The 24,324-nt window shown below is 38.2% G+C and overlaps 3 protein-coding genes across 8 annotated transcripts; all 3 read right to left on the minus strand.

Moving 5' to 3' along the window:
- Positions 1 to 67: 67 nt before the first annotated feature.
- Positions 68 to 2,212, minus strand: LOC117617623. Its single transcript, XM_034347076.1, has 3 exons — positions 2,005 to 2,212; positions 1,044 to 1,126; positions 68 to 340 (listed from the first exon to the last, which is right to left on the minus strand). The coding sequence occupies exons 1-3, from the start codon at positions 2,081 to 2,083 to the stop codon at positions 311 to 313; spliced, it is 192 nt and encodes a 63-aa protein (XP_034202967.1). The 5' UTR covers positions 2,084 to 2,212; the 3' UTR covers positions 68 to 310.
- Positions 2,213 to 2,887: 675 nt separating this feature from the next.
- Positions 2,888 to 6,690, minus strand: LOC117617619. Its single transcript, XM_034347070.1, has 3 exons — positions 6,427 to 6,690; positions 3,876 to 4,812; positions 2,888 to 3,603 (listed from the first exon to the last, which is right to left on the minus strand). The coding sequence occupies exons 2-3, from the start codon at positions 4,763 to 4,765 to the stop codon at positions 3,138 to 3,140; spliced, it is 1,356 nt and encodes a 451-aa protein (XP_034202961.1). The 5' UTR covers positions 4,766 to 4,812; positions 6,427 to 6,690; the 3' UTR covers positions 2,888 to 3,137.
- A 1,784-nt stretch (positions 6,691 to 8,474) lies between these two features.
- On the minus strand, positions 8,475 to 23,259 carry LOC117617618. Of its 6 annotated transcripts, none has more exons than XR_004584364.1 (17): positions 22,771 to 23,259; positions 19,659 to 22,343; positions 18,897 to 19,356; positions 17,479 to 17,707; positions 16,838 to 17,002; positions 16,347 to 16,619; positions 15,979 to 16,224; positions 14,861 to 15,253; positions 13,356 to 14,756; positions 13,131 to 13,187; positions 12,129 to 12,557; positions 11,266 to 11,489; positions 10,243 to 10,376; positions 9,792 to 10,061; positions 9,517 to 9,695; positions 9,165 to 9,370; positions 8,475 to 9,087 (listed from the first exon to the last, which is right to left on the minus strand). XR_004584364.1 is itself a non-coding variant. In XM_034347066.1 (16 exons), exons 1-16 carry the CDS (start codon positions 23,153 to 23,155, stop codon positions 9,266 to 9,268), a joined length of 7,635 nt encoding a protein of 2,544 aa, XP_034202957.1. In that variant the 5' UTR covers positions 23,156 to 23,259; the 3' UTR covers positions 8,475 to 9,265. The 6 variants fall into 6 exon arrangements, 4 of the variants coding, with proteins under 4 accessions (XP_034202957.1, XP_034202958.1, XP_034202959.1 ...); XR_004584363.1 differs by having other exon boundaries at positions 8,475 to 9,099; XM_034347066.1 differs by having other exon boundaries at positions 8,475 to 9,370.
- Positions 23,260 to 24,324: the final 1,065 nt, after the last annotated feature.

A 24,324-nucleotide genomic window follows, 5' to 3' on the forward strand; every position in this document is an offset into this window, starting at 1 on the left:
TCACAACAATTGTATAAGAACATGTTATGGTCTTCAACCATGTAGCAGAAGAAATGAAAACAAAAACTTTTGGCAAAACAAGGAATGCATTAATCAGGCTTCAAATGAAGCTTAGCTACTTAAAGTTAACACAACAACGAAACGATTCATAAGCTTACAACAAAAAAGGATGATATTCAATACGCAGTATCACTTAGTTCTCCATACAAGATTGTCAGGCTTATTTCATTGCTGATGAAAATGGAAATAAGAGAAAAGTGGAGGAAGATTGTTCGAATTGTGTCGCCTGTATCAACGAATCGTATCACCTCTACTTTTTACCTGTCATACCTGCAACAACCTGCAAAAAATGTCCAGGTATTCAGAAAAAGAGTGATAATAAACATTAAAGTGAAAAGGATCTTGTTAAAATGTTGTAGGGGCATATAACACAGATCAAAGTGAATAATATTTAGCTGATTTTTAGCAAGCGCCATCCATCACATGACCAAGCCCTATTTTCTTATCCTTTGGAACTTAGATGCTAATGGCTGTATAAGAGAACATAACCAAATCATGCACACCATGTATGGGATGGAGCAAGTTGAGAGGATCAAGTTGTACTATGTCTCTCTTTTCCTATCCTTTTCAACTTAGATGCTCATGGATGTGTAAGAGCACATAACCTAACCAAGTCGACCTATTTTAAGAGATGGGGAGCAGGTTGAAAAGGTCCATTGCATTCCATGTAGACCACCAATCTAACTATAAGATGAAGTACAGCCCGGACAATACCAACCTAATAATAAGGCATACTTACCAATGACAACAATAAGACTTTTATTTATATATTTATAATTTATAATTTACAACAATTGACGCTACATCTTTTGAGCACTAATTAAATTCAAGTTAAATTTAAGTTCTAATCCCGCAAGGAAGGAATCAGACATGAACAAATTCACTATGAACATCATAATATCCAAGTACTCCAATGGGGTAAAATTGCATAATTACGTGAACTATGAACGAAAGATTTAAAACATGCGTCATTCAACACTCACATCGCTTAAAGCAGGCTGAGGGACTTGCTTAGAAGCTTCAAAGGAGTCTAGAATTGGCCTTACCACAGCTGGAAGGAAGAGACCTGAAATTTTATCCACATAACCAAATCAGTCGCAGATAGCCATAACCCCAACAGGGATGCCCTTCAATCCTTAATAGATACTGATACTTTTTAAAATGTTCGATCTATTAAACTGAAGATATCAGGAGCCAAAATTGACCTCTGTGTCAAAGAGCAAATAGAAAATAGTTTCACAAGTGATCACTTCCTCGTTTATAGAGATAATTTCGTAATTGGAAAATGCAATTCTAATCCATTAAAGAAGGTTTCTTGGGCTGAGAACGTAAAAAAATAAAATATATCAAAGTTCAACTTGGATATCAAAATGAGTACAGAGCTCAAATATCTGGTTTCAGGCAATGTTTTTCCAGCCATGGAAGCATATTTTTACTCACCTAGGATGAAGTTATTGAATAAAACGAACCCAAGCCAAGTCCTATATTTCTCTTCGCAGATAAATAAATACTGATACAAACAGCTCTAAAACATGAAATTCAATAAGTGTAATCCAAAAATGTGATTCATAAGTGAGGAATTAGATAACTAAATCTTCGAAAATTCAGCCAAAATATTCTAACTTTGCCTTAAACCGTGTATTTAATTCCTTATTTAACAACTGAAGCAACTTCATAGGGCAAAAACACAAGACTCACATTGCATCAAAGAGATGTACATATATACATGCACAGAATTACACCTTCACAAAAAGAAAAGAGATTGGCAAATATCTAATCTGAGAACAAAAGCCCCGAATTCTGTAAGTTTTGCACATGAAACAAAAACCCAGTTGATAAAAATTTGCATTAGTGCCTCAATTTTGGCATTCAAATCCCATCCATTTGATCCCAAATCAAATAGGGTTTTTGCGAGAGAGAGAGAGAGAGAGAGAGAGAGAGTACCAAAGCCAGCGATGAGGCAAGAAGCTGCGACCACAGGCTCTTGTGCTACGAACATCCTCAGCTTCTCCATCACTGCCATCTCTGTTAAATGCGTGCCTGTGTATTGTGTGAGTGACTCTTCTTGTTTGTCTCTGTACCTCTGAGCTAGAACCTAGAGAGCAGAAAATGGAAGCGAAAACGGATCTGCTTGGCAAAATGATCCGGATCTTAACGGGTCGGATTCAGCAATTAACATTTGGCCCCAGCATGGACATGCTAACTTCACTTAAGTTCTAACCATAGCCCAGGCTGAAACTTGGCTGTGGGCTTAGGTGGAATGATAATTTGGGCCCAAAAGCATTCAACTGTATTTTTTTCCTTTTCCTTTTTTTTTTTTTTTTTTAAACAGAAAGAAATTTATAGACAGATACCACAATAACACATCTCATGTCAAGTAAAAGTGGCAAATCTTAATCTTGTCTTCCACGGGTATTATAACGCGTACATATTGCAATACTAATAAGAGCATTTACGTTATAACTCTTGCAAGTTAGGTCCTATATTCAATTCCCCCCAATCTAAATATCGCTTTGTTAAAAAATATAAAATCAAGGTAAAAGTGGAAAATTTTAATCTTGTCTTCCACTGATATTGTAAACATTTAAGTGGATTATACCCCGCGGTTGTATTCTAATACCATACTATGCTACATTGATCTTACGGTGCAAGTCGAATTCAATTGAACTCAAAACCTCTACCCTTTACTTGTACCACCAAATACCAATACAAGGTCAATAATGTTACAAGGGACCTGTAGATACTACATAAGTCCCCATAAATCATACCGTCAAATTCAAAAACACGAGTTTTGAACCCCAAACCTAGTCTGCAGGGCGAGGGAAAAGGGGAAAAAGAAGCAAGACTTGTTATATACACAAAGTGGAAGAATAACCAGACATAATATACACACAATCTCATCCGTCATCACATGTATACCAATACATAGGGGTATATTCACAAAGGAAAATTAAGAAAATCTAATGGAATACACAGAGAAAGAAATTAATCCAAAACACATTCCCTTTTAAACAATCATTACAAGACCCGTGAAATGGTTAGAGCTCAGAGCTCAGAACTCAGAACTACTAGACATCCTATAAATGGGGTAACATCCACCCCACAGTCCATCCCAGGAGCAGGCCAGCACCAACAAGACTGAATCCTAATGCAAAAGCAACAGCATACTTGGTAATGTCGTGCCTGGGTTCTGCCCGCCTGCCTCTTTTACCCTTGGGACCTTTACGCCAGTTCCTCCGCGGTTTCCTACCTTTGAATGGCATCCATGGAAGGACCACTGGGACAACAGCGGAGCCTGGCTGGTCGTTGTTCTTAATCTGGATGCAAAGGGTTTCCAGCTGCAGCAATTGGAACCACTGCTTATAGGCAAAGAGTTGAGAGGCTTGTCTGAAGAAGAGCTTAAAAATGTGCTCCTTCTCAGCATAAGCTTGCTTTGCTGCCATCTCGGCTTCCCTTGCACGTGTTTGAGAATGGCAGAGCGCTTCCATAAGCTGAGCTTTGGTAGGTTCTCCCTCAGAAAGTTGTTGTGTCTCTGTGACATCCCTGCGAAATTTAAGATTTGAGTATCATGTGTGTTATGTTGCATACATATGAACGTAAAAAATGAACTCGACTAACTCAAATTTGACAAGACCATAAGATTTGGATATCAAAAGAGTCATATAATTTCATCTATGGAATAATTTCATCAGTTTCTTTTAGCTAAATACCTTTCGGGAAATCAACTTATCTATTTCAGGATATAAAAAAGATGAAACAATTCAAGAAAATAACCATGGGCCCTGAAACATCCACTGAAAATATGTAAAAACTACCAGAATGATTTGTCAGAGTGCCCTTCTTCAGCTGCATTTCCTTTTCTTTCATGTGTTATTCCAGGATCAGAATAGCACCGTGCATGACTGGTCAAATCGGAAAGACCACCAGTTTGGGCCTTCCCATCTAAAGATGTCCCCAATATTACATTGTGGTCAGAACATCCAATATCAGCATACGGATGTCTCTTATGATACATTTTCTGAGGTGGGGGAAGATCACAGTTCTCAACATGGTTAAGTGACTTCTTTGCAACCAAGGAGGCCAATTCATCTCTATCAGTCGTCCGCCACCATGGTTCAGCCCTCCCCCCTCCAATCCAAGGATAGTCACAACAAAATTCCTCGGGTTGTTTGGAAAAGGGGTAATCAATGGTATCCATCCCCATAATTTCATATTTTTCTCTCACATCCTTGTACTGAACAAGTTCCTTCATGTCCTTACCATATTGGGCGTTTACATCTTGCTTTTGGACTTTGCTGTTCTTGTGACCATCAGCATCAGTACATTCTCCTTTCTGTTGGCGGACCTCGCTAGTTTTAGGTGTTGATTTTACAAACCCAGCTCTCAGTGTTTCCATGTCGGCCTCCAACGCATTTAACTGTTCATATGTAAAATCCTTTTGGTACCCATAGCTAGGTTGCATTTGCAGCCACCATCTTGCATCGGGGGGTAGACTGGAATATGAAGGATTCCTGTTAAGAGGCATGAAACCAGCAGCAGGATGATCTGGCCCTTCTGCTGCAGTTGCAGGCCCTGCATCAACCTGCTTAGTTGTTGAAGATGAGGACTGGCAGCAAGCTAATTTGGGAGCTCTTTTGGCATCTTCTTGAACAAAACAACGATTAGCTACCCTCTGCCACACGGCCCTTGCTTCTGCTGCTGCCATCAACTTCCTATTCTTTTGCACATTTTACTCTGTAATATGAGAATATGCTACATATTGTTTGCAAAAGAAGAAAAATATTAGAATTTAATCCAACAGAAAGGATCCTACTCTTTTAACACCCAAAACCCATTAAGGAAGGAAACAAGAGAAGAAACAAAACAGTTATTCTGCAGAAGAATCCAAGATAGGTTTCAAATCAAGATTATGCAGGTTTAGCAAGCTAAAAAGAGCACTTTACAGATATGACCTTCCTTAGATTCTTCGGACGGTGTTTATCATTATTTCAACATATTTGATAATTTCACCATTCACTTGGTTTGAATGATAAAATTATCACCATTTCTGAGAGACAGTTCTCAGAGCTATTAAAGGTCCTCGGTGCCAGTCGAAGTTATGTACTAGGAAGCTGGAATATGTCTAAAATCTCTTTATCAGCTTCAACCACAGTTATAACTTGATCTATCCATCCATGCATCATTTACTTAATCATATATTACTAAGTGATGATTACCTTCAAGCAAAATTCTTTGCTCTTATTTCAATTAATCCATAGAATGTCATAACTTACACACCAGAGCTAGCTCTTCATTACCTCAAAAGATAAAAGTTGCTCATGAGATTATAAAGCTTGCTATGCTCTATTATCATGAAGAAGCTGGTTTTCCCACAATGGTCAAACCAGCCACTTTGACCAGTGCCAAATTCTTATATAATAATAACAAGGATCTTCATTCAAATCTCAAATCTCCTTACGACCATACACAAATATGATTAGGTGCAAATTCTTAAATTCCAATTTCACAGCCTAATTCCTTTTATATCTGCATGCTTTACTTTCGAAAGCACTATAAATGTGATTTAAGAAATCCAATCACCATCATTTTTTATCTACTAACACTGGCAGTAAACCGGTCACTTGCTAAGTGAATGAGGAATCATATTCCATACCAAATATCAAACAGAACTTCAATTGAATCAAAAGAAGAAGAACAAAAACCAATGGAATAACACATTAGCAATTGTACGAAGATTTGAAAACACAAAGCATTAGAAGGTTTTAAAAAAGACTGATTGAAGTTAAAGAAGCTAAGAACCATTACCTCCACTGGAGGTTAAGGCTTGACCATTGAAGGTATGCCAGAGAAGTAATTTACGAATAGACACTTTGCAAATGCTAAACAAACTAATTGGCCCCTGAGCCAAATATGAGTTACCAAAGACCAACCCTTTCAACATAAAGAAACTGAATGTTCTTTCAATTTTCACCAAAGACCAACCTTCTTTCTATAAGATACACCCCAATGCAAATGCTAAAGGGTTGCCACCAAAGAATACTTGCTATAATCCGACCGAATTTAAGCACCAAATCCCATTAACTAATAAAAAATTCAAAGGAAGAAAAGTCAACAACAAATCAAAGCCTCATATTCACTAACAATGAAAGCTGTCAAATAAGACTTAGCTGACTAATATGCTCTTCAGATATGTGTCTAAACAGAAATCAAAATATATTTTCACCATTATCAGACAAACCCAGATGAGCAAACATGAAGGAAAACACAACCAATTCCAAAACATAACTAAAAAACCACCTAAAAATACAAGCACCCCAGCAATTCAATTGCTCAAAAAGAACTAAGAAAACAGAGAAACAAACAGACCTGCACTGAATGAAGTGGGAGAAGATGGGTAAGTGGGGTCCTTGTTAGATCTGATTCATTGAATTAAAAAAGCTTTAGCATATACAGAAGGAACCGTTGTGGTTCTAAGATGCAAGGTAGACAAAGAATCTAAAACCAAGCAAGAAGAAGATGACCCATGTCAGAGAAGGCCACGAGGGAGGGGAGGAGGGCTTTTGATTTTCAGTTATCATTTCATACTTGTACGTTGTCGGTTTGCAGTTCTATACAGCCACGCTTGCTCTCCAATTCAGCAACTATTAAAAAAGCTTCAAGCTCAGAGCGGCACGACACCGTTTTGCTGACACCAGCATTTTCCAATATCACATGGGGCCCCATGTTTCATAATTTGGGTTTGAATACTAGCATGTAAGTTGCTAGAAGCTTGGATCCGCTGGTGGGTTAATGACACGTGGCACCGATGGGAAATTCTGGGGCGGTGATGGACCCAACATGTAACATAGGATAGGATTGGACGCATATCTGTTCTTTTATATTTTTATTCTAGCGATATTGGAATAGAGGATATTCAAACACACAATCTTGAAAGAGTAACTGTTAGCTACAAACTTCTTACCGACCCTTGATATGCTTATTTTAGCGTTTTTAGAGGGAACAGTGTTTAAGGGCAAGTAAGTAAGGAGGTTTTTTTGTGTTGGGGGGGGGGTGGTGTGTGTGTGTGTGTTTCTAAATCGACCAACCAACCATTTCGGCTTCTCCTATGAAACAGATAAATATGAACGAAAATTGGCGTCTACAGTGGACCCCATGAATGAAAGACTACATATTGGAGCATATGAGGTGGACCCCATGTTTGTGAAGGCCAAGATTTTAACTTGAATTAGTGATCAAGATTCAGATGTGTATAATACAGTGTTTTGTTTTGTATATGATCCTGTTTTCACCTAAATGAAGTGAATAACAAGGCAGATGGAGGGAGCTTTCAGTGTGTGAGCCCATTGTTTTATGGCCAAGTGTATGGCTGCCTAATTAATATGTGACTTGTAAGAGTCTGATTGATGTAAATTCAAGTTTCCAGTAGGTGCAAAATGGAAGCATTCTGCCGAAAGCTACCAGGAGAGAGAGAGAGAGAGAGAGAGTAGACAACAGAAATTATAAATTAGAGAGAGACCACAACCCTTGAAAATTCACCGTTCTTTTTGACTTTGCAGTCAGGCCATGCAAACTAAGCCCAGTTTTGATATGCCACATACACATACAGAGCTCTTTTAGTGCCGCGCGTTTATTTTGCTTTGTGCTCTGCCCATAGACTTCGACACATTTTCCTTTTCGTTTTGCATTTTATCCGTGGGCTTAAATGGCAGAAAGCTTTCAGCAAAAGCACTTTCAAACAGCTAATGAAGAAGCAACGGTAAAAGTCAATGTTCTCTATTAGGGTTGTTGTCAAATGGAGCTCTCAATTTGAATGCCATGAGAATAGGGATGGCAACGGGTTGGGTACGAGCCGGGTATGACAATTCCATCCCCATTCCCGCTCTCCATCCCCGAACCCATCCCCGTTTATTAGGTTTCGGGAAATCCCCGTCCCCGTTCCCGTCGGGGGACTATCCCCCATACCCGCCCCGAATCCCCAATTTTTTTGCATAAAAAAATATTTATCATACATTTTAACATTAAATTTCATATTAACTTATCATTCAACACATCCAAATTAACTATAAAGTTCAACTCAACTATTTAAAATCACATCAATATGAAATTCCATAGAAAATTAGGAAGAACTAGGAGAGGGAAGTTAACTTAGGATTAAACATAAATATTATAATTATATATTTATTTATTTAAATATAAACATATATATTTTCGGGCCGGGTTCGGGGATGAGGACGCCAATACCATCCCCTCCCCATACCCGTCGGGAATTTTTCAAGTTCGGGGATCCCCGTACCCGATATCCATTTAGACCCGAAATCTCCCCCCGTTAGGATCGGGGACCCGATGGGGACCCGCCCCTACGGGGATTTTTGCCATCCCTACATGAGAACAACCTCGCAAATAAATCTAGGGGAGATTAAAAAACTGGATGCGACAACAATTCCATCCATCAACCCATGGCTTAAATACATAAACCAGATGCTTCGGATGGAAGAAAGTGTGCACCCTACTATTTACTGCTGACACAGGAAATCCAGATCTCATCATGTTTCTAAAAATTCCCTACATCAACCCTAATATACAATAACTATATGACACAATTTCAAAGAATCCAGGATTCTACAAGTACAAAGGAGTAAACTTGGCTCTTCCAGAATTATATACACATAGAAATTTAAGTATAAGAACAAAAAAGAATTGTACAGGAAACTTGAAACTCTTCCCTGTGCTTTAGCTTCACACGAGATCCAGGAGAGCAGAAGAACGAGATTGAAAACACACCAAACAGTCTTCATCAAAAAGGCTCAATCATGCCAGCCTTCCAAACAATGTTGCTCGATAAGAGTTATACTAAACATACCAAACGCTTTCTATCAGATTTCTTTTCTGTTGTATGGTCCTGTCTACCTTCAAGCAGAGGCAGTGTATTGTTTATACTCCGTTGTCACTAATCAAAATACGTACAAAGTTTGGAAGCGTTGAGCCTCAGAAGTCCCTTTGATTACCAGTGGTAGGTATCCAAAATGTCTGCAGAGTTGACTATTGTATATGTTAGTGTCAAGCAACAATCAAGCAATGTGGGAGTATCTCTCATTCTCACCAACCTTGAACAGTTGGGCAGTTTAGCAATATTCAGTGCTTTCCGCAGTCAAACTATGCACGAATGATTTTCCAAGAGTTCATATGTAACTTATAATCAATTTCATCATGTCTGATGTTGGTGGTCCTTCAGTTGAACAAGCTTTACAGTTCCATCTCCACCACATGAGAGAAAACCATGTGAGACAACTTTTATATCCGTGACAGCAGCCTGTGACGTGGAATGTGGTGTCACCTTAGTACAGGTGGCCAAATGACACTTATTTTGTCTATGACATAACGGAAATCATTTACCATGTCTAACTACAGATATAAGACTTTTAAGTCATAACATTATTGCATGAACAAAGGGCCTACCTGGACTACTCCACCAAAGCCTCGAGTGCTTGGTTGCAAAAATGTGTGCCTTTCATGCAATTTCGGCCAGTGATATACCAACTTAGCTCTCTTGGCGTCCCAAAGCTTAACATCTCCATCTTTGCTTCCCGTTAAGAACAAACTGGTATTTGGGATTATAGATATCTTGGTGACACTCCCTTCATTCGGATTCATTCATAAAAAAGTTAAATGATAATTGGACAAATAATTGATTATACAGAGTTACTCTTGCATGAAAATTTGTCAGGTTATACCTGAGTGAGCCTTTGGTATATACCAAAGCATTCCATTTTGATTTTGTTCCCCAAGCTTGGTACCATTCCCAGGATGCACATCAATATTCGATGATGTCTTCATGACTTGTTCACCTTTATCAGAATGCCTATGCCTTTTACTTCTTCCAGTAGCAATGTACCGGAAATCATGAAGTCCAACATCACCACCTTTTCCGCCAGTCACAATAAGGGGGGAGATAGAGCCACTTCCTATGTCATTATCAAACACAGAAAGAGAGCGTGCACCACCTTCACACAAAAAGGACAAGGCATATACAAGATGAAGAAAAATTATTAACTGAACAGAAAAAGTTAATAACTATGGCTGAAAAAGCAATCTACCAGAGCACGGGTAAGATTCTTAGAATGTGGGAAATAGCAATTGTAAGGCGAGTGTGTGTGTGTTTGAGAGAGAGAGAGAGAGAGAGACCTTCATGACAAAGGATAGAAGCCCGTGAGGTGGTAGGTGGAGCCAATGTATCCCATATAACCACATTAACATTATTGGAGCTAAATCCAGCAACAGCAATGATTGATCCACTTGAAGTAACATAAGCAACATCACTGCAAATGAAATTACAGCTGGAAACAATAAGAAATTTCCCGATTGAAATTCAGCGTTAACAACCACAGTTCCACAACATAATCACACACATCCAGTCAAACAATTCTAGACAGCCAAATGATGCACATTAATTTTTTTGAATAGAAACATTTTTATTCAAATTGTAAGGATCAAAACAAGGCATTTAGACTGCAGATGAAAGAAAACACTAGCCGAAGAAACAGACACAAGGCCACTCAACACCTAACTAGCCAACCTAACATAAAACAACCCCTTAAGATACTACGGCTAGCAAATTGCGCATAATTGAAGGATAGGGTACATCCTTAAAGGCAAGGGAAGTTGATGCCCAAAGAGCAGCCCAAAACTTCACTCTATCCCATAACTCTGCCACTCCCACTCCCTTATAATCCTCAAAAATTCTCCTGTTACGTTCCAGCCATAGGTTCCAAACCACTGCCATAGGTTCCAAACCACTGTTACATTAATTAAGCAAACATGATGCAAAAGGTTACCCAATTAATCAAAGTCAATAGACAATGGTCATTTGTTATGGACCACAATCCACCTAAGCAGCTAAAGTTTACATTGACAGCTAACTGTTGAAGTTAAACAATAGGACGTTAGGAACTATAGGACTAGGGTATCCCAATAATTTCAGGTTTCTGAGTAATTTCATTTTATCATAAGAGGGAAGTAGCCATCCCATAAAGGAAAAAGCTTGGAGCAAAAATTACAGCCACTACATCTTGGAGGATTTATCTATAGCCACATATTGAAGCAATGCTCAAACTAATTCCGGATAATACCACACTTTATTCCCAAACATATTTAAGAACTTAATAATTAAAATTGTGTTGAGAATTTTAAAAATCATATTACACATACGATGCATGGCTGTTAAAGCATAGAGATGACTCTGTAGGACCAATGTTACTCCTTCCTCCCACCTCCAGCTGCCATGTGCATATAGTTCCATCCAAGGCAGCAGTAGCAAATCTATGTCCACAGTGGTCAAACTGCAAAGCTGATATAGATGCAAGAGCATAAGGTGGAGGGACATTTGCAGCAGGCAGCACTCCATAAGTTGCAGTAGTTTTGTCCTTACCAAACTGCATTTAAAAAAAATTTATTTTTAGTTATATGTCCTCAAAGGTAACAATAAGAAGACAGCAAAACATTCACAAAAGTGCACTTTACAGTACTTATTATGATTCTATTTGAAGACAGTTTCTTCATACTGCATTGTAAAATTTAGGAATGAATAATTAACAAAGAAGCACAGGATAGATTGGAGTTCAGTGCAAAATAACATATAAGTCTTCCATGAAATTATAGGTTGCCATAAAACCATGCTTAGTTCTTGTATCCCAAACAAGGTGGTCAATCTGTTGAGAGATGAATCACAAGTACAAGGGGTGTAAAATGTTTTCTGAGGAGATTATGGATGTCTTCAAAAACAAAATTAATACACAAATGCACCCTAGCAACAAATTATTAGAGACTAGTTAACTGTGACCAGACAAAAAACTTTTGACTCAGCCAAAAGCCTAATCAAGCAAAATACTATATGATAATACAATTCAAAATATCATAAAGACTCTATCGTGCTCTATTGAGATCTATAAAAAATTTATACAAAACAAGTTAAGGAAACCCAATACAGATATCAGATAAAAGATTGCAAATAGTATCTACAAGTTCTTGAAATTTATACAATTAGTATCTAAAAGATTGTCAAAGTTTCATACCTCCCATAAGTAAATGTGTGTATTGCTAGAACCAACTAAGAAGAAAGGTCTAGACGGGTGACTGGAAAAAGCCCTCGTATTTGCATTCTCCACAGTAGCTGGTGGATCAACAAGCTCCTCAAAGTCCTCTTGAGTTTCCCAACCTAAACCAGACGCACCAATACCAGCATAACCTGGAATCCCAAATGCTCCACCACCCGTCAAATCTCTTCCTGGCCTTGTCAAGGAGCCCACACCAACAGTTGCTCCACCCAGTCCAAGGTGTGCACCTTTCTTGCTTCCAAGACCAACACCAGGAGAAACACATGTAGGAGCGGGGGTTGATTCAGAACCAGCCCATCCATTCAGTGGCCAATCGGCTTCTGACCAGATATAGTCTGAATGATCTCCGAAAGACACATCATCTTTCCAATTAAAAAATAATATTCCCTGAATCAGAAAGACGTTGACATTAATTACTCACTGCATGTGCTACCATACTGGATGCAAACTATACAAACATGACAATACCATTGAAAAATCAGTTGAAACCATACACATGATGTGCATTTCTGGAAGAGTTGATTTTACAATAGAGAAATTAGCAAACTGATTGTACGAGCTGGCATAAAATAAAAAGTTTATGTTCAATTTTAGTGATTTTCACACAGCTAATGCATACTTGAATTTCTTTTTCCTAAGCTGAACTTTCAACTTCAGTTTAAGATCAAAACTAAACAATTTATTATACATAGGACACATTTTTCGGTAGTAAGAAGTATGTATGCAATGATTTAACAACACTCTGAACCTACCAGTTGGTTATATTGCATGTATCCAAGTAAATTTTTTTCCCCTTGTCTTTAACGCTTTCTAGTGACCTAAATATAGGAGGGTACATACGTCGTGCACAGCACAAGCTAATACAATCAAGCACTTTGAGTATACGACAAAAAAGATGGTAAGTCATCTGAAAATAATTGAAGGATTCTCACCAGATGGAGCTCAAGTTCAGGGCCTTACCTTTCGGTTGCTTGCAAGTGCAGCTTGTCCCTGATCAATGGAGTTGAGACACAATGCCTGATCCAGATAAAAAATAATTACTGTCAAATATTATCAAAAGCTCCAAAAATGTTCTCTTCTGAGATTTAGAACCCTAAGTCAATACCAAAGCTTTCCAATGCAATGATCAATTGATATTTTGTGATTGCCAGAAGTTACAGAGGAAAGAAATGAATAAAAGCTTACCTCCAAAAGCTCCCCGTTTCTCTTATATATCTCTTTTGGGTTTAGAAAATGCGTAACCTCCTTTGTAAGGGTTGTGTCTTTCTGCCAGGCACCAAGGAAAGAATGGCCACCCCGAAATATACTTTTAGCAGGTGATCCAGCTTCAGTACTGGCAGAACTACTGTTAAGCGAAACTTCATGATTGGGAATTTCCTCAGTTTCATCTACAGTTGTAATGCCTCTACATATGTTACTCCATTCTTTAGAGGGTTTACGATCAAGAGAGTGAGACCAGTTTATTTTTTCCTCAGCAAAACTTTCAGATATCATTTTAGGATCAGCACAGGTAACCCATAACATGTCAGATTCATGTCTTTCATCTATTGTGTCCAATTTGACAATATCTTGATTTAGATGCTGATTGAGGGCTCTGGTTTGAGACTGGTTAGATTCTTCTAACCAAACAAGAGTCCTTACATGCAACCCATAATCCATTTTATGCTGCAGAAGTGATGCTAGCTGTTTTACATAATAAGAAGCAACATGTGCAAGTGTGGGCTTCAATAACTTAAGCAAGCTCAAGGACACCAGTTCAATCAGTTCATTTACACTATTGCTATCAGACTGTAAATTTTCAAAGCTAGGTAAGCGTGAAAAATGTTTTCTATCGGGTATACCAGAAAAACAACCATCATCAAGTTTATAGGACAACAAATTCAACTTATGTTTCATGAGTCTGGATATGTGTTGCCATAAACAAGCCCCTATGATTTGCCACCTTTCATCTTCAGGAATTGAATGTGTTATATTCCTATCTTGAGAAACCTGAAGACCTACATTATCACTAGAAACATTTTGAGCCACAACCTCTTGAATCTGGGGAAGGAGTTTCTTGAGAGTCATCATATCAACTTCATAAGGTGTATGCCCATTAGTAAATGTGATCATAAGGGGTTGCACCAATAGTAAGAGAACTTTTGAGTTTTTACGATGCCAAGCATATGCAAGCTGTACATAATACTCAATCAAATCAATGACTGCAAGGGGTTTCATGGTAAGATCTTCAGTTGAGGAGAAAAAGGCAAATCTCAAAGCAGCCCTTAAACTCTGCAATGACAGTGTAAGACCTTGAAAGTAATACCCCAATGAATCTGACCTCATAGATCTACTGTCCCCAGACACATTTTTTTCAATATAATGTGACTTCAGTATAGAGCAAGTTATACCACAGGCACCAATAACGCGTGAAAACAAAAGGGAAGTTTCTCTGGTGGCCTTCAAAAGTGGCTTATGCATAAGAGCATATGATAAGAATCTGTCAACTGTTTGGGTTTTATCTAGCTCTTGATGTTGAGAAGTGTATCCATGTAATATATCAAATCCAACGAACCATAGCCCATGATCTTGCAGCAATATTAAAATCTGTAAAATGGAAGGGGAAAAATATGATCAGAGAGTCTAAAAATGTATCATTTCATGCCAGACAAACTACTCAGGTGTGATCAAGGCACAGTCTAAAAATGTACCAGGCTAATAAGATGGAAGGGAACCACTGAAAACTTCTGCTCCAACAGATGAACTGCCGTGTACAATTTCTGTTGGAAAGATTCAAGAACTTTTACATATTCATGATTTTCGTATCCCTTTACACATGTACTAGCTTCAGAAGATCCAAATGCAATATCTACCCAGCTTGGATGCTCTCTTACCAACTTCGATAAGTATTGAAGTGTCAAATCTAATTTGCCTTGAAACTCCAGATCGAAAGCCACATAACTTGATAACCAATTGAAAGAATTTATTGGAGAAGGATTTAGAATTGCATGTAGATTTTCAGAATGCCCAAGATCTGACATACCCCTTTCATCTGTATCCCCACGAATGGTTGGCAGAGATGAAAGGTACTCCAAAGCTTCAAGCTAACAGTAACAAGAAACAATAAATCCAGGGCTTTCATTCACATATACAAAACATGAGAATTGTCCTATCAGTCACCTATACATGAAAATCCAAATACACCTCACAAGCTTTAAGAAAACACAGTGCAGTATGAACCCTAGGAGAGTAGAGGAAGTCTAAAGATAAAAGCTAACAAAAGCTGCAAAATGCACAACCAATTGGCATGCCTTTAGGAGGCTCTATAAGGATTCCCAGCACCCACACCCCTTCAGTATATGTAAACTGGTATGGAAAGCCATTCTCACCAAAGAGCATTATGTGAAGTTGGTGGAAGGCTTCTCTGGATTTGGATAATTTCATCATAAAGATCCTCAAGTACCATATGGGACACATTGTATGGCACCTATTGCACTCACTATAGATCACAAGATCAAAATATTCCAGTACAAAAACAAGAAACCATTTTGACTAGTACAGTTTATAGCATCTCAATGTATAAACTGGGCACTGAATCTATACATGGAGTTCATGAATAGGTCAAAGTCAGGCATTAATTTGATAGGGAAAGGTCACGCATTATAAATTATGGAGTTCACAAATAGGTTAATATGAGACAATAATATAGGCCAACATTTCAGAATGTCATTGAACCTTTTATAAATGGCAAACTCACCTAAAACACTACATTCACATCCACCAAATATCATCCCACATAATAACAGCATGAATCAAAATGTAAACTTACAGGAAGCCCACATCTGTTTAACGCGGTAGCTGTCGTCAATATTGCCCACCTGCCAAGGATTGCAATATTTCGCTCACCAACAGCATTCTTCATGCAATTATTGGTTGCTAGCATTAGACAATACAGACCAACGTTTGGGTCTGAGAAAGCAACACCATTGGACGAAAGTATATGCTTCTCAGTTGCCGAATTTATTTGGAAACCAAGCATGTGTATTAAAGAAAGAGAGTAATTCCCCAGCTCCCACTGCAAATCAAGGAGAGTCATTTGTAAGGTATGACATCTGAAAAACCATGGATATGACATATACCGTAGTAGTGTCTTCTTAATAAAAATTCTTATGTTAAAACTATTTAAAATCAAGGCACCTCCAAAAGGCTTGCTAACCAATAATCGTCCTTCTCAATTGCAAATGGTAGCATAAACTTTGTAATTAAGTGTCTCTCTAGTGGTCCACCACGCCCCTCAACAAGCCGACAAATCACTAACGCAAGCTGTTCATCGCCAAGGTTCTTTGCACAAATATTGACAGCAGAAGAAGTATCACCTCCAAGCAGAAAGAAAGCAATAGCTAATTCCAGTTGATGTCTCCCCATTAAGACATATGCATTCTTCAAAGCAGCTGCCTTATTTTTCTCCTCCTGTAAGAATAAAATGTGGATGCATGTTAAGACAACCTACCATCAAATGATTAGCCTGACATCGGGCGGGGGGAGATATGTATCAGACTCGCACCAAGAAATGAAGACAAGAAAAGTCACAACAAGGACGAAGACCTCAAGAAGAAATATTTCTAAAGTTTTCTTCTCCATATTCTTGTAAGTAAATGTATACATACATAACCAGACTATAACTTAACCTGAAAATTACGTGAAAGAAATCCAACAAGGGGCTTATCCTTCTCATCCTTGCTAATTTTGAAAAGGCCAGACAAAACTTGAATTCTATTCAGTGCTATGTATAGCAATGCACAATCTTTAGGATCTTTCCTTTTTAGATACTGCAATCTTGCCAGTTTCTCCATCTACAGTGAGTAAAAAAAAACCCTCGAGTCAGTCAAAGCTGCATAACATCATGAAGAGAATTTTAATCTTTATATTTCTAGCACAAATAATGAAGCTGCATAAAGTCTTCAGAGATCTTAAACATAATGATAAGTAGATAACCAAAAATACTGCACAAAAATAAAGATTAAACAAAATAACTGCCTTTTGAAACTTATCATTGCTTATGGGAAATCAATTTCTTTTCCCTTGGTACACTGGTCAACACCATGCATATGTATCCTACGAAAATGAATGGACACCAAACAGGTTTAGCTACTATGCTTTTTTTTAAATTTAATTTTATTTAATTTTCTGTTTTTTTTTTTTTTTGGGGCCAGATAACAGCTTCGGAAATTGGAAAGAAAGAACCAACTTTTCTGGTGACATAAAAAGAGTGCTATTTTCCTAGTTTAGTGCATTAAGAAATATTAAGAATAATAAATTAAAGTATTACCCTTGAACGCAATTGTGCTGTATTTGTAAACCAAAATCCAATACCCAGATTCCGCATTTCTTGCCAAGATGGATCATTAGGTAGGAAAGACCCAAATAAGTTTTCCTGGCAATCAGAGTGGTAGGCCCATCCAATCAACTTGGAGTCAACAACCAACTCCTCCACAGATGCCAATCTACCATGCTTTCTGAAAGAATGTAGTTGCTGAAACCTCAATGCAACCCAAAACCTACAAAGAATGAATATGTAAGAATAAAATAACAGAAATGGAGAAAAAAAGAAGTTAAAACAATTTTAGAATCATTCTCAAGAATAATGATATCAAAAGTACAGTAAATTAAACAATTTAAAGAAAATTATGGGCAAATGGTATAGTTATATGCAACACTACTAGATGAAAATAGTTCACCATAGCTCAAATGTTTATAGTTGGATAATTTTACCTAACTTAAACAAAGAGATCTTTCAAAATTTTACCAAAACCTGTAAGGGACTACAACATCCCCAAATGTCAGATTTGTGGCATGTAACCACCCCAAGAATATAAAGGTTTGAATGACAGTTTTTAAGGGCAAACAATGATGCAAGACTATTTCTATAATGAAAATAAAAATAAACATGAGATTCATGTAAACCACAAGCTAATCAAGGTTAACAAATCCTTGAATTCTTTACAAACTGCATCCTACATTTGGATATCTTCCTTAGTGTGCATCCTACACAGGACAGGAGCAGAATAAAACAACTGGATATACCTTTTATCTTAGTTCCATTCCACCCTTTCTAGCAAAACAGGACTGGGAATGCATAGTCTTCAGTAGTCAACAGGTTATCTAATCAAAAGTTTAATTCACTAAACATTTCATTCTAAGGAAAAAAGACCAGAACATAAAACAACATGAACCTAGTACGTAAAATCTTTCAGCAGATCTTCTTTAAGAATCACAAAATCTCACAAAATCTCCGGAAAGTATCCGTAATTCCAGTAACATGCATTCACTGCTTTTTGAGAAGCATAGGGCATTTGGTGGGGAAGAAGGCAGAAGCTTTAACAAATTGTTTGTATTGGCTGAGTTTTGTAGGGTGTGTATGGAACAAAATATAAGGGTCTCTAAAAAGTATAGAGGGGAGGGTGCAGAGGTATTGTGGGATAGTTATCCGTTTTGGTTTCTTTAGGGTTTTGGGACATACCATTTTGTCTAGGTATGCAAATTGGAAGGCTGTTGTCACTTAAAATCCAGTTTTGCTTGTTTTGATGTAAAGTAATTATACTGTATTTTAGCTAGAAATTAGAGTTTGTTCACTGTTTTGTTTTCAGTGGACAGCTTGTCCACTGTGAATGCACCTTTAGTTATATTTGAAAAAATGATTCACATAGAAAATACAGAAAGGATGTAGTCAACAAAAGTCAGAGTTACCTCCGTCCAGGTTCATCAAGACTTTCATATGCAGAACCAGAGTGTGAATTAGTCATTTCAATAAGAAGATCTATAATAGAAAGAATTTGAATCTTCTCCATGTCACTTATAGCCGCTGACTTGTATAACTTCTCAAAAGGCTCAACAAAGTCACTAAGTTCAGTTTTTGTTGAGGATGAATTCAACTGATTACTGGAAGCATAGGAGTCCAAACTGTATGTAAATTGGTCCAAGTTTCTTTGAAACTGAGAAGATGAAGTAACTAGAGAAGCATCACCGCTCCATTGAAATCCTCTGTCATTTGAATATACTGAGATACGTGCATCAAAAAAACTTGACAAAGGAATTTGTGGAACACAAATGCTACATTTTGCAGGGCTATACTTCCTCTCAGGAGAAGAATTAGAAGAAAGAAACTCATTAAGATGCCTCAGAGCAATGTAAGCACGCTTCCAATTTCCTAGACACATTACAGATTCCATGTTTATTAACATAATTAAATATTAGAAACACGCTTACTTGAAAAGAAAAAAAAAAGTGATCTAAGAAGTCCAAACAGGCAACATTAGGAAACTGCTAACAGAGAAAAAACAGACACGCAGAGAGGTAGGGAGGGAGGAGAGAGAGGGGGCAGTGGATGGAAGATTTTAACCAGTATTACATAACTCAGTTGAACATCTGAATTTAAAAATGGTATTCTAGTTCTTGGTTTCTAACACGATATGCTACTTCACCAAAATAAGTAAACTACTGAAATAATACCTGAATAGATATTCATAAAGAGGGCCTCTGGGTGATAAACTGGCAGAGATCCATTTAACTTCTCGATCACTTCATGCATGTTCCATAAACCTAGCTTGGTAGCCGAACCACACTTCAGTTGAGCCCTTGCTAAAAACAAGCTGCTGGACAGATAATCCTTTTTCAAATCAATCTCCAATGGTATACCGGACTTGCAATCTCTTCTACTGTCACCAAGTAATATTTTCTTGAATTGATCAAGTCCACAATCAATGAACACCGTAGAATCAATATCTTCTTCCATTCTACCCAAATAATCCGGGCAATTTGGATCGACATTAGCAAGATGTTTCTTATTTATAGGGAACAGCCACTGACTATTTACACAAAAGTAACTATTGTGAACAAATATAGCCGTTGCTCTGGGGCCCCAAAAGAAGTCATAAATGGGAGGGAAAGTACGAGTAGACGCAATGCAAACCCAGATGTCCTTTTTCAATAATTTTCCAGAGTTTAATAAAGTCTGACCACCACAACGCTGCTGAGAATATACTTGCAACTGATTCTGTGTGCAGGCTCCAAGCAGTAACTGACCATTTCCACAGTATAGCCAATTTAAAGCAACAAGATCTTGACCAAAGGATAATGTATCCTCTAACATAAAAGTCCCCGCATCTGCAAGGAGTACAGGGTCCCATATACGAAGATTACTAATAGTATTTGAAGGAAGCTCCTTGCAGATGGTTGCTATCTTACGACCACAATCCGATAAGCATATAGAGCTAATGGGTCCTTGATGTGCCACTAACATACCCACAAGTTCCCATGGAATTTGAGGTGTTGATGGCTTATCCATGTTACTCCTCCACAATTTCAAGCTACCATCAGAGCAGCCTGTAGCCAGTATATATGGAGGACAGCATCGATCAATAGTAGAAGCCAAACTTTTTTCTATACGGATCAATCTACCCGGACAGACCACAGCAAAACTTGAAACATCATCATGCGTGTGAGGATCTGGTATCTTTGACGAACAAGGTTTTACATTAAGACAATATCTTTCATTGGCAAAAGTAGTTTCAAATCGCCACATACTGCCTTCAGGAGCACTTCCAGCATCAAATTGACACTCACAGTAGCTTCTTGATAAATCAAAAGAATGCAAGGTGATTTCCCAAGAAAGAGCCTGAAACCCATTCATCCATACACCCAAAAGCATAAATTTATTAGATTTTAGGGTTTTATGACAAGTCGAAGGCAAAGGAATTGAAAAGATACTAGTGGGACCATTCTCATATGGACCATGACCTGTAAAAGGTATTGTGCATAAGTAGTGACACTCTATACTTTCTTCCTCATTATGATGGAATTTTACAACAAAGCAATCAACGCCTCCAGCATGTCCCATAAGAAGAACAACTGCTTCATTTACTATTGACGGTGCCCACCTCAAGCTTGTATATTTGGAACATGATCCTTGTGTTACAAGTTTCCCACAAAGCTCCCATGTTGGAATTAGTGTTGGACGGCCCAAAATGCAGTTGGAAATGGTAGAAAAAAACCAAAATAGAAGCAGTCCACAAGAATCTAGAGAGACAGCCAATTCAACTTCGCAGCTATAAGGATGCACAGCTACTTGTAAGATTCTTCCAGCATGACCATCCAAATTCAAGAGTCCACCAGCTGAACATGATAAGATGTTCCCAGTACCAGAATTATTAAGGGATATATCCTCGGCATTATTTGAAGTTTGAGTATATAATTGTGACCAAACCAAGGAATTACAAGGTAATAACTGAACAAAAGAACATAATGTTGGTGGACCAGACAAGCAGTTCCTCGAGATAACAACTTTATTAAGAGGTATTCCATCTTTATAATTAGAAAGTCCCCCCTTTAGCCCTTGTAGTTTTTGTGTCTTCCATAAGGTGACCCGCGGAAATCTTATTGGGGAGACATCATCAAGACAGTGTATAGCCCAGAAATTGACCAACATTCCAGGGCCAGACCCAATTAACCACTCACAGTTACCAGGTTGATCTTGCTCATAACCTTTTCCAAAGAAAATTTGTTTAGCTCCCTCACTAGTTTTATGTACACCCCCAATTTCTGTGGCCCACATCAGATATATATCAGTGCCTAGAATCCCATTCAGTGCCTGATTTATCTCAATTACAGCGGCTACAGAAAATGAACACCTCATTGTTTTGTGGTCATTAATGTCCTTACCAACTTTTCTTCCCCTTCCATCATCAACCTCGCACCATAACCTTGCAGTTCCATCTGCGCTACACGTGAGTAACACTTGCCTCGGTGGATGTTTTGCATCTCTATTTAAACTTCCTGTTAATGGCCTCCATTGAATCATTGAGATCAGATGAGGATGATGTAGCTCGGATGTCAAAAAACCAGATTTTCCAACACGTTGGCATACTAGCACACATTTGCTAGCCTTATTGGTCAACAATCCTTCAGTCTGATAAGCTGCAGTTGCAAAAGGTCCTTCAACAGACCACGTTGCAGAGACCATACTTTGTGGCATGTCTGCTTTAAACTTCCAAGCAATTTCCCAAGACCTGCCATTTCTTTTCCACAAAACCACATCAATTCCACCGGCAATAATTCCATCCCCTGAGCCCGTCCATCTCATTGCCTCGACCTTTGTAGATTGTACAAGTACTGCATTCTGGCTCCAACAAAAAGAACCTGAATATGAGTAAAAAGATTTGAAATTTAAGACATACAAACCAAATTAAGAACAGAATCCAGATGCACTGCATATAAATTATTTAAGGAATGCAGAAAACCATAATAATTTCAACTAGTTATAATCAAAAGGTCACTTTGTTTTTTCCTCATTCGTCTTCTCATAAACCAAACTGAAAATTATAACATTTATCCTCCTTACTATACATGCAAATTCCAGCTGCCAATTCAGAATCTCAACATTTCGCCTCATTTTCTATCTCAATTTTCTTAGCTACCAATCAGGAAACATGGAACTTTTACTGCAGACAGTTACACACCTTCTGTTACTAGACATTCACTCAAGTCTTGCTGTCAATTCAAAACCTTTAACATTTCACCCCATTTCTCAGTAACCAAACTAAAACAACCTCCAACCCTCACGCACCTTTGGACCTGGCCGAATCATGCGAGAACACCCAAACGCAATTCTCAGCCGCGGCAGCTAGCTCACCGATCGAGGGCGTGGACGGGGACCAAGAGACGGCTTCGACTGCCGACGAGGGGTCGCCGGAGAGCTCGAAGATTTGACGGAAAATGGGTCCTATTACAGTTTCGGCATCGGAGAGTGGGGAGGGGAAGTGGGAGATCACTAGGAGCGAGGAGGCTCCGTAGGCGACCCATGAGAGGTCTAGAAAGTCCGGCAGCCAGTCGAGGGTGCATCCGGGTGGATCGGATCGGGTCGGGGCGGGAGGAGTTGGGTCGGATGGTAGGAATTGGAGAGGAAGGTGGTGGGTGGGGTCCACGGCTGAGGGTAGGTCTACGTCTGGCATTGGGTTTTTGGGTTTCAGAGGACAAAGTGAGTGAAGAACAGAAGAAGAAGGAAGAAGGAAGAAGGAAGAACGCAGAGGTTTAAGGACCAGAGCAGAGCACACGGTAAAATGTGCGCGTGCGTGTATTTGTTGCACGAAGATAACGACGTCGTCTGCATCAAACGACACAAAGAAAATTGCATCCTCCAACCAAAAAAATAAAAGGGTTAATTACAATTTAGTACCTTACATTTACACTCAGACATGTTAGTCTCTATCTTTTAAATTTTTACAATCACATATCCTGAATTTTTAAATTTGTTATAATGTGGTTCCGTCGTTAGGGATTCTGTTACATCTCTCCGTTAGTTGCCTACGTGGCATTTATAAGTCCCAACATTTTCTTTTTTTAATTTTAAATTGATTAATGTATGAATAAAATATAATTTTTTTGAAAAAATTGAAGAAAAAGAGGAGAAAAAAAAAATCTTAGTTTATGCAACTAGGGTTTATATGGAAGACCAAAATTTTTAAAATATTATCTTAGTTCTTCTCCCCCTTTCCCCATGACCACCACACCCTTCTCCCCCCTTCCTTTTCCCTTTATTCACATCCTTACTCTTCAATATCGAAACAATTGATGTCATAAAGAAATTCTCCAGGGTACCAATTTTTGGCAAATCAGTATGATGGTCCTCTTTAATAAAAATTGGTCCAGCCAAGCACAAAGCGCACTTCATCTTGTTCCAATACACAAAGGGGCCTAAGTTATAATAGTTTGTCAAGGTCCGTATCTGTTCAGAAACAACATTAGTAACCTGTCGTTCATAATTGGTAGCTATTCCTTTAAGAAACTTACATGCAGTCCTCCTCATAATATGAATATCACATTCCATATCCCTCTTAATGAACTCAATATAGTTCACCTTAAACAGTTCTTCATCCTCATCCCTCAACCTCACAATTGAGATCACAATGTCCTGACAAATCTGTGTTATCATTAAATGTCCAGCAAAAAGATTATGATCCATGCTTGTGCTAAGGGTGGTCAAAAAATTAATAGTAGTAAGAGCTACACGATCACGGCTAGACACCTTAGACACATTCAACAATAATTTCCACACATCAATAGCAAAATCATTCCACGAGGTTTGAAAGTTTTTCCCCTCATTCTGAATACAAAGGTTAGC

Source organism: Prunus dulcis, chromosome 2, assembly GCF_902201215.1.
Source record: "Prunus dulcis chromosome 2, ALMONDv2, whole genome shotgun sequence".
NCBI classification, from domain to species: Eukaryota; Viridiplantae; Streptophyta; class Magnoliopsida; order Rosales; family Rosaceae; genus Prunus; species Prunus dulcis.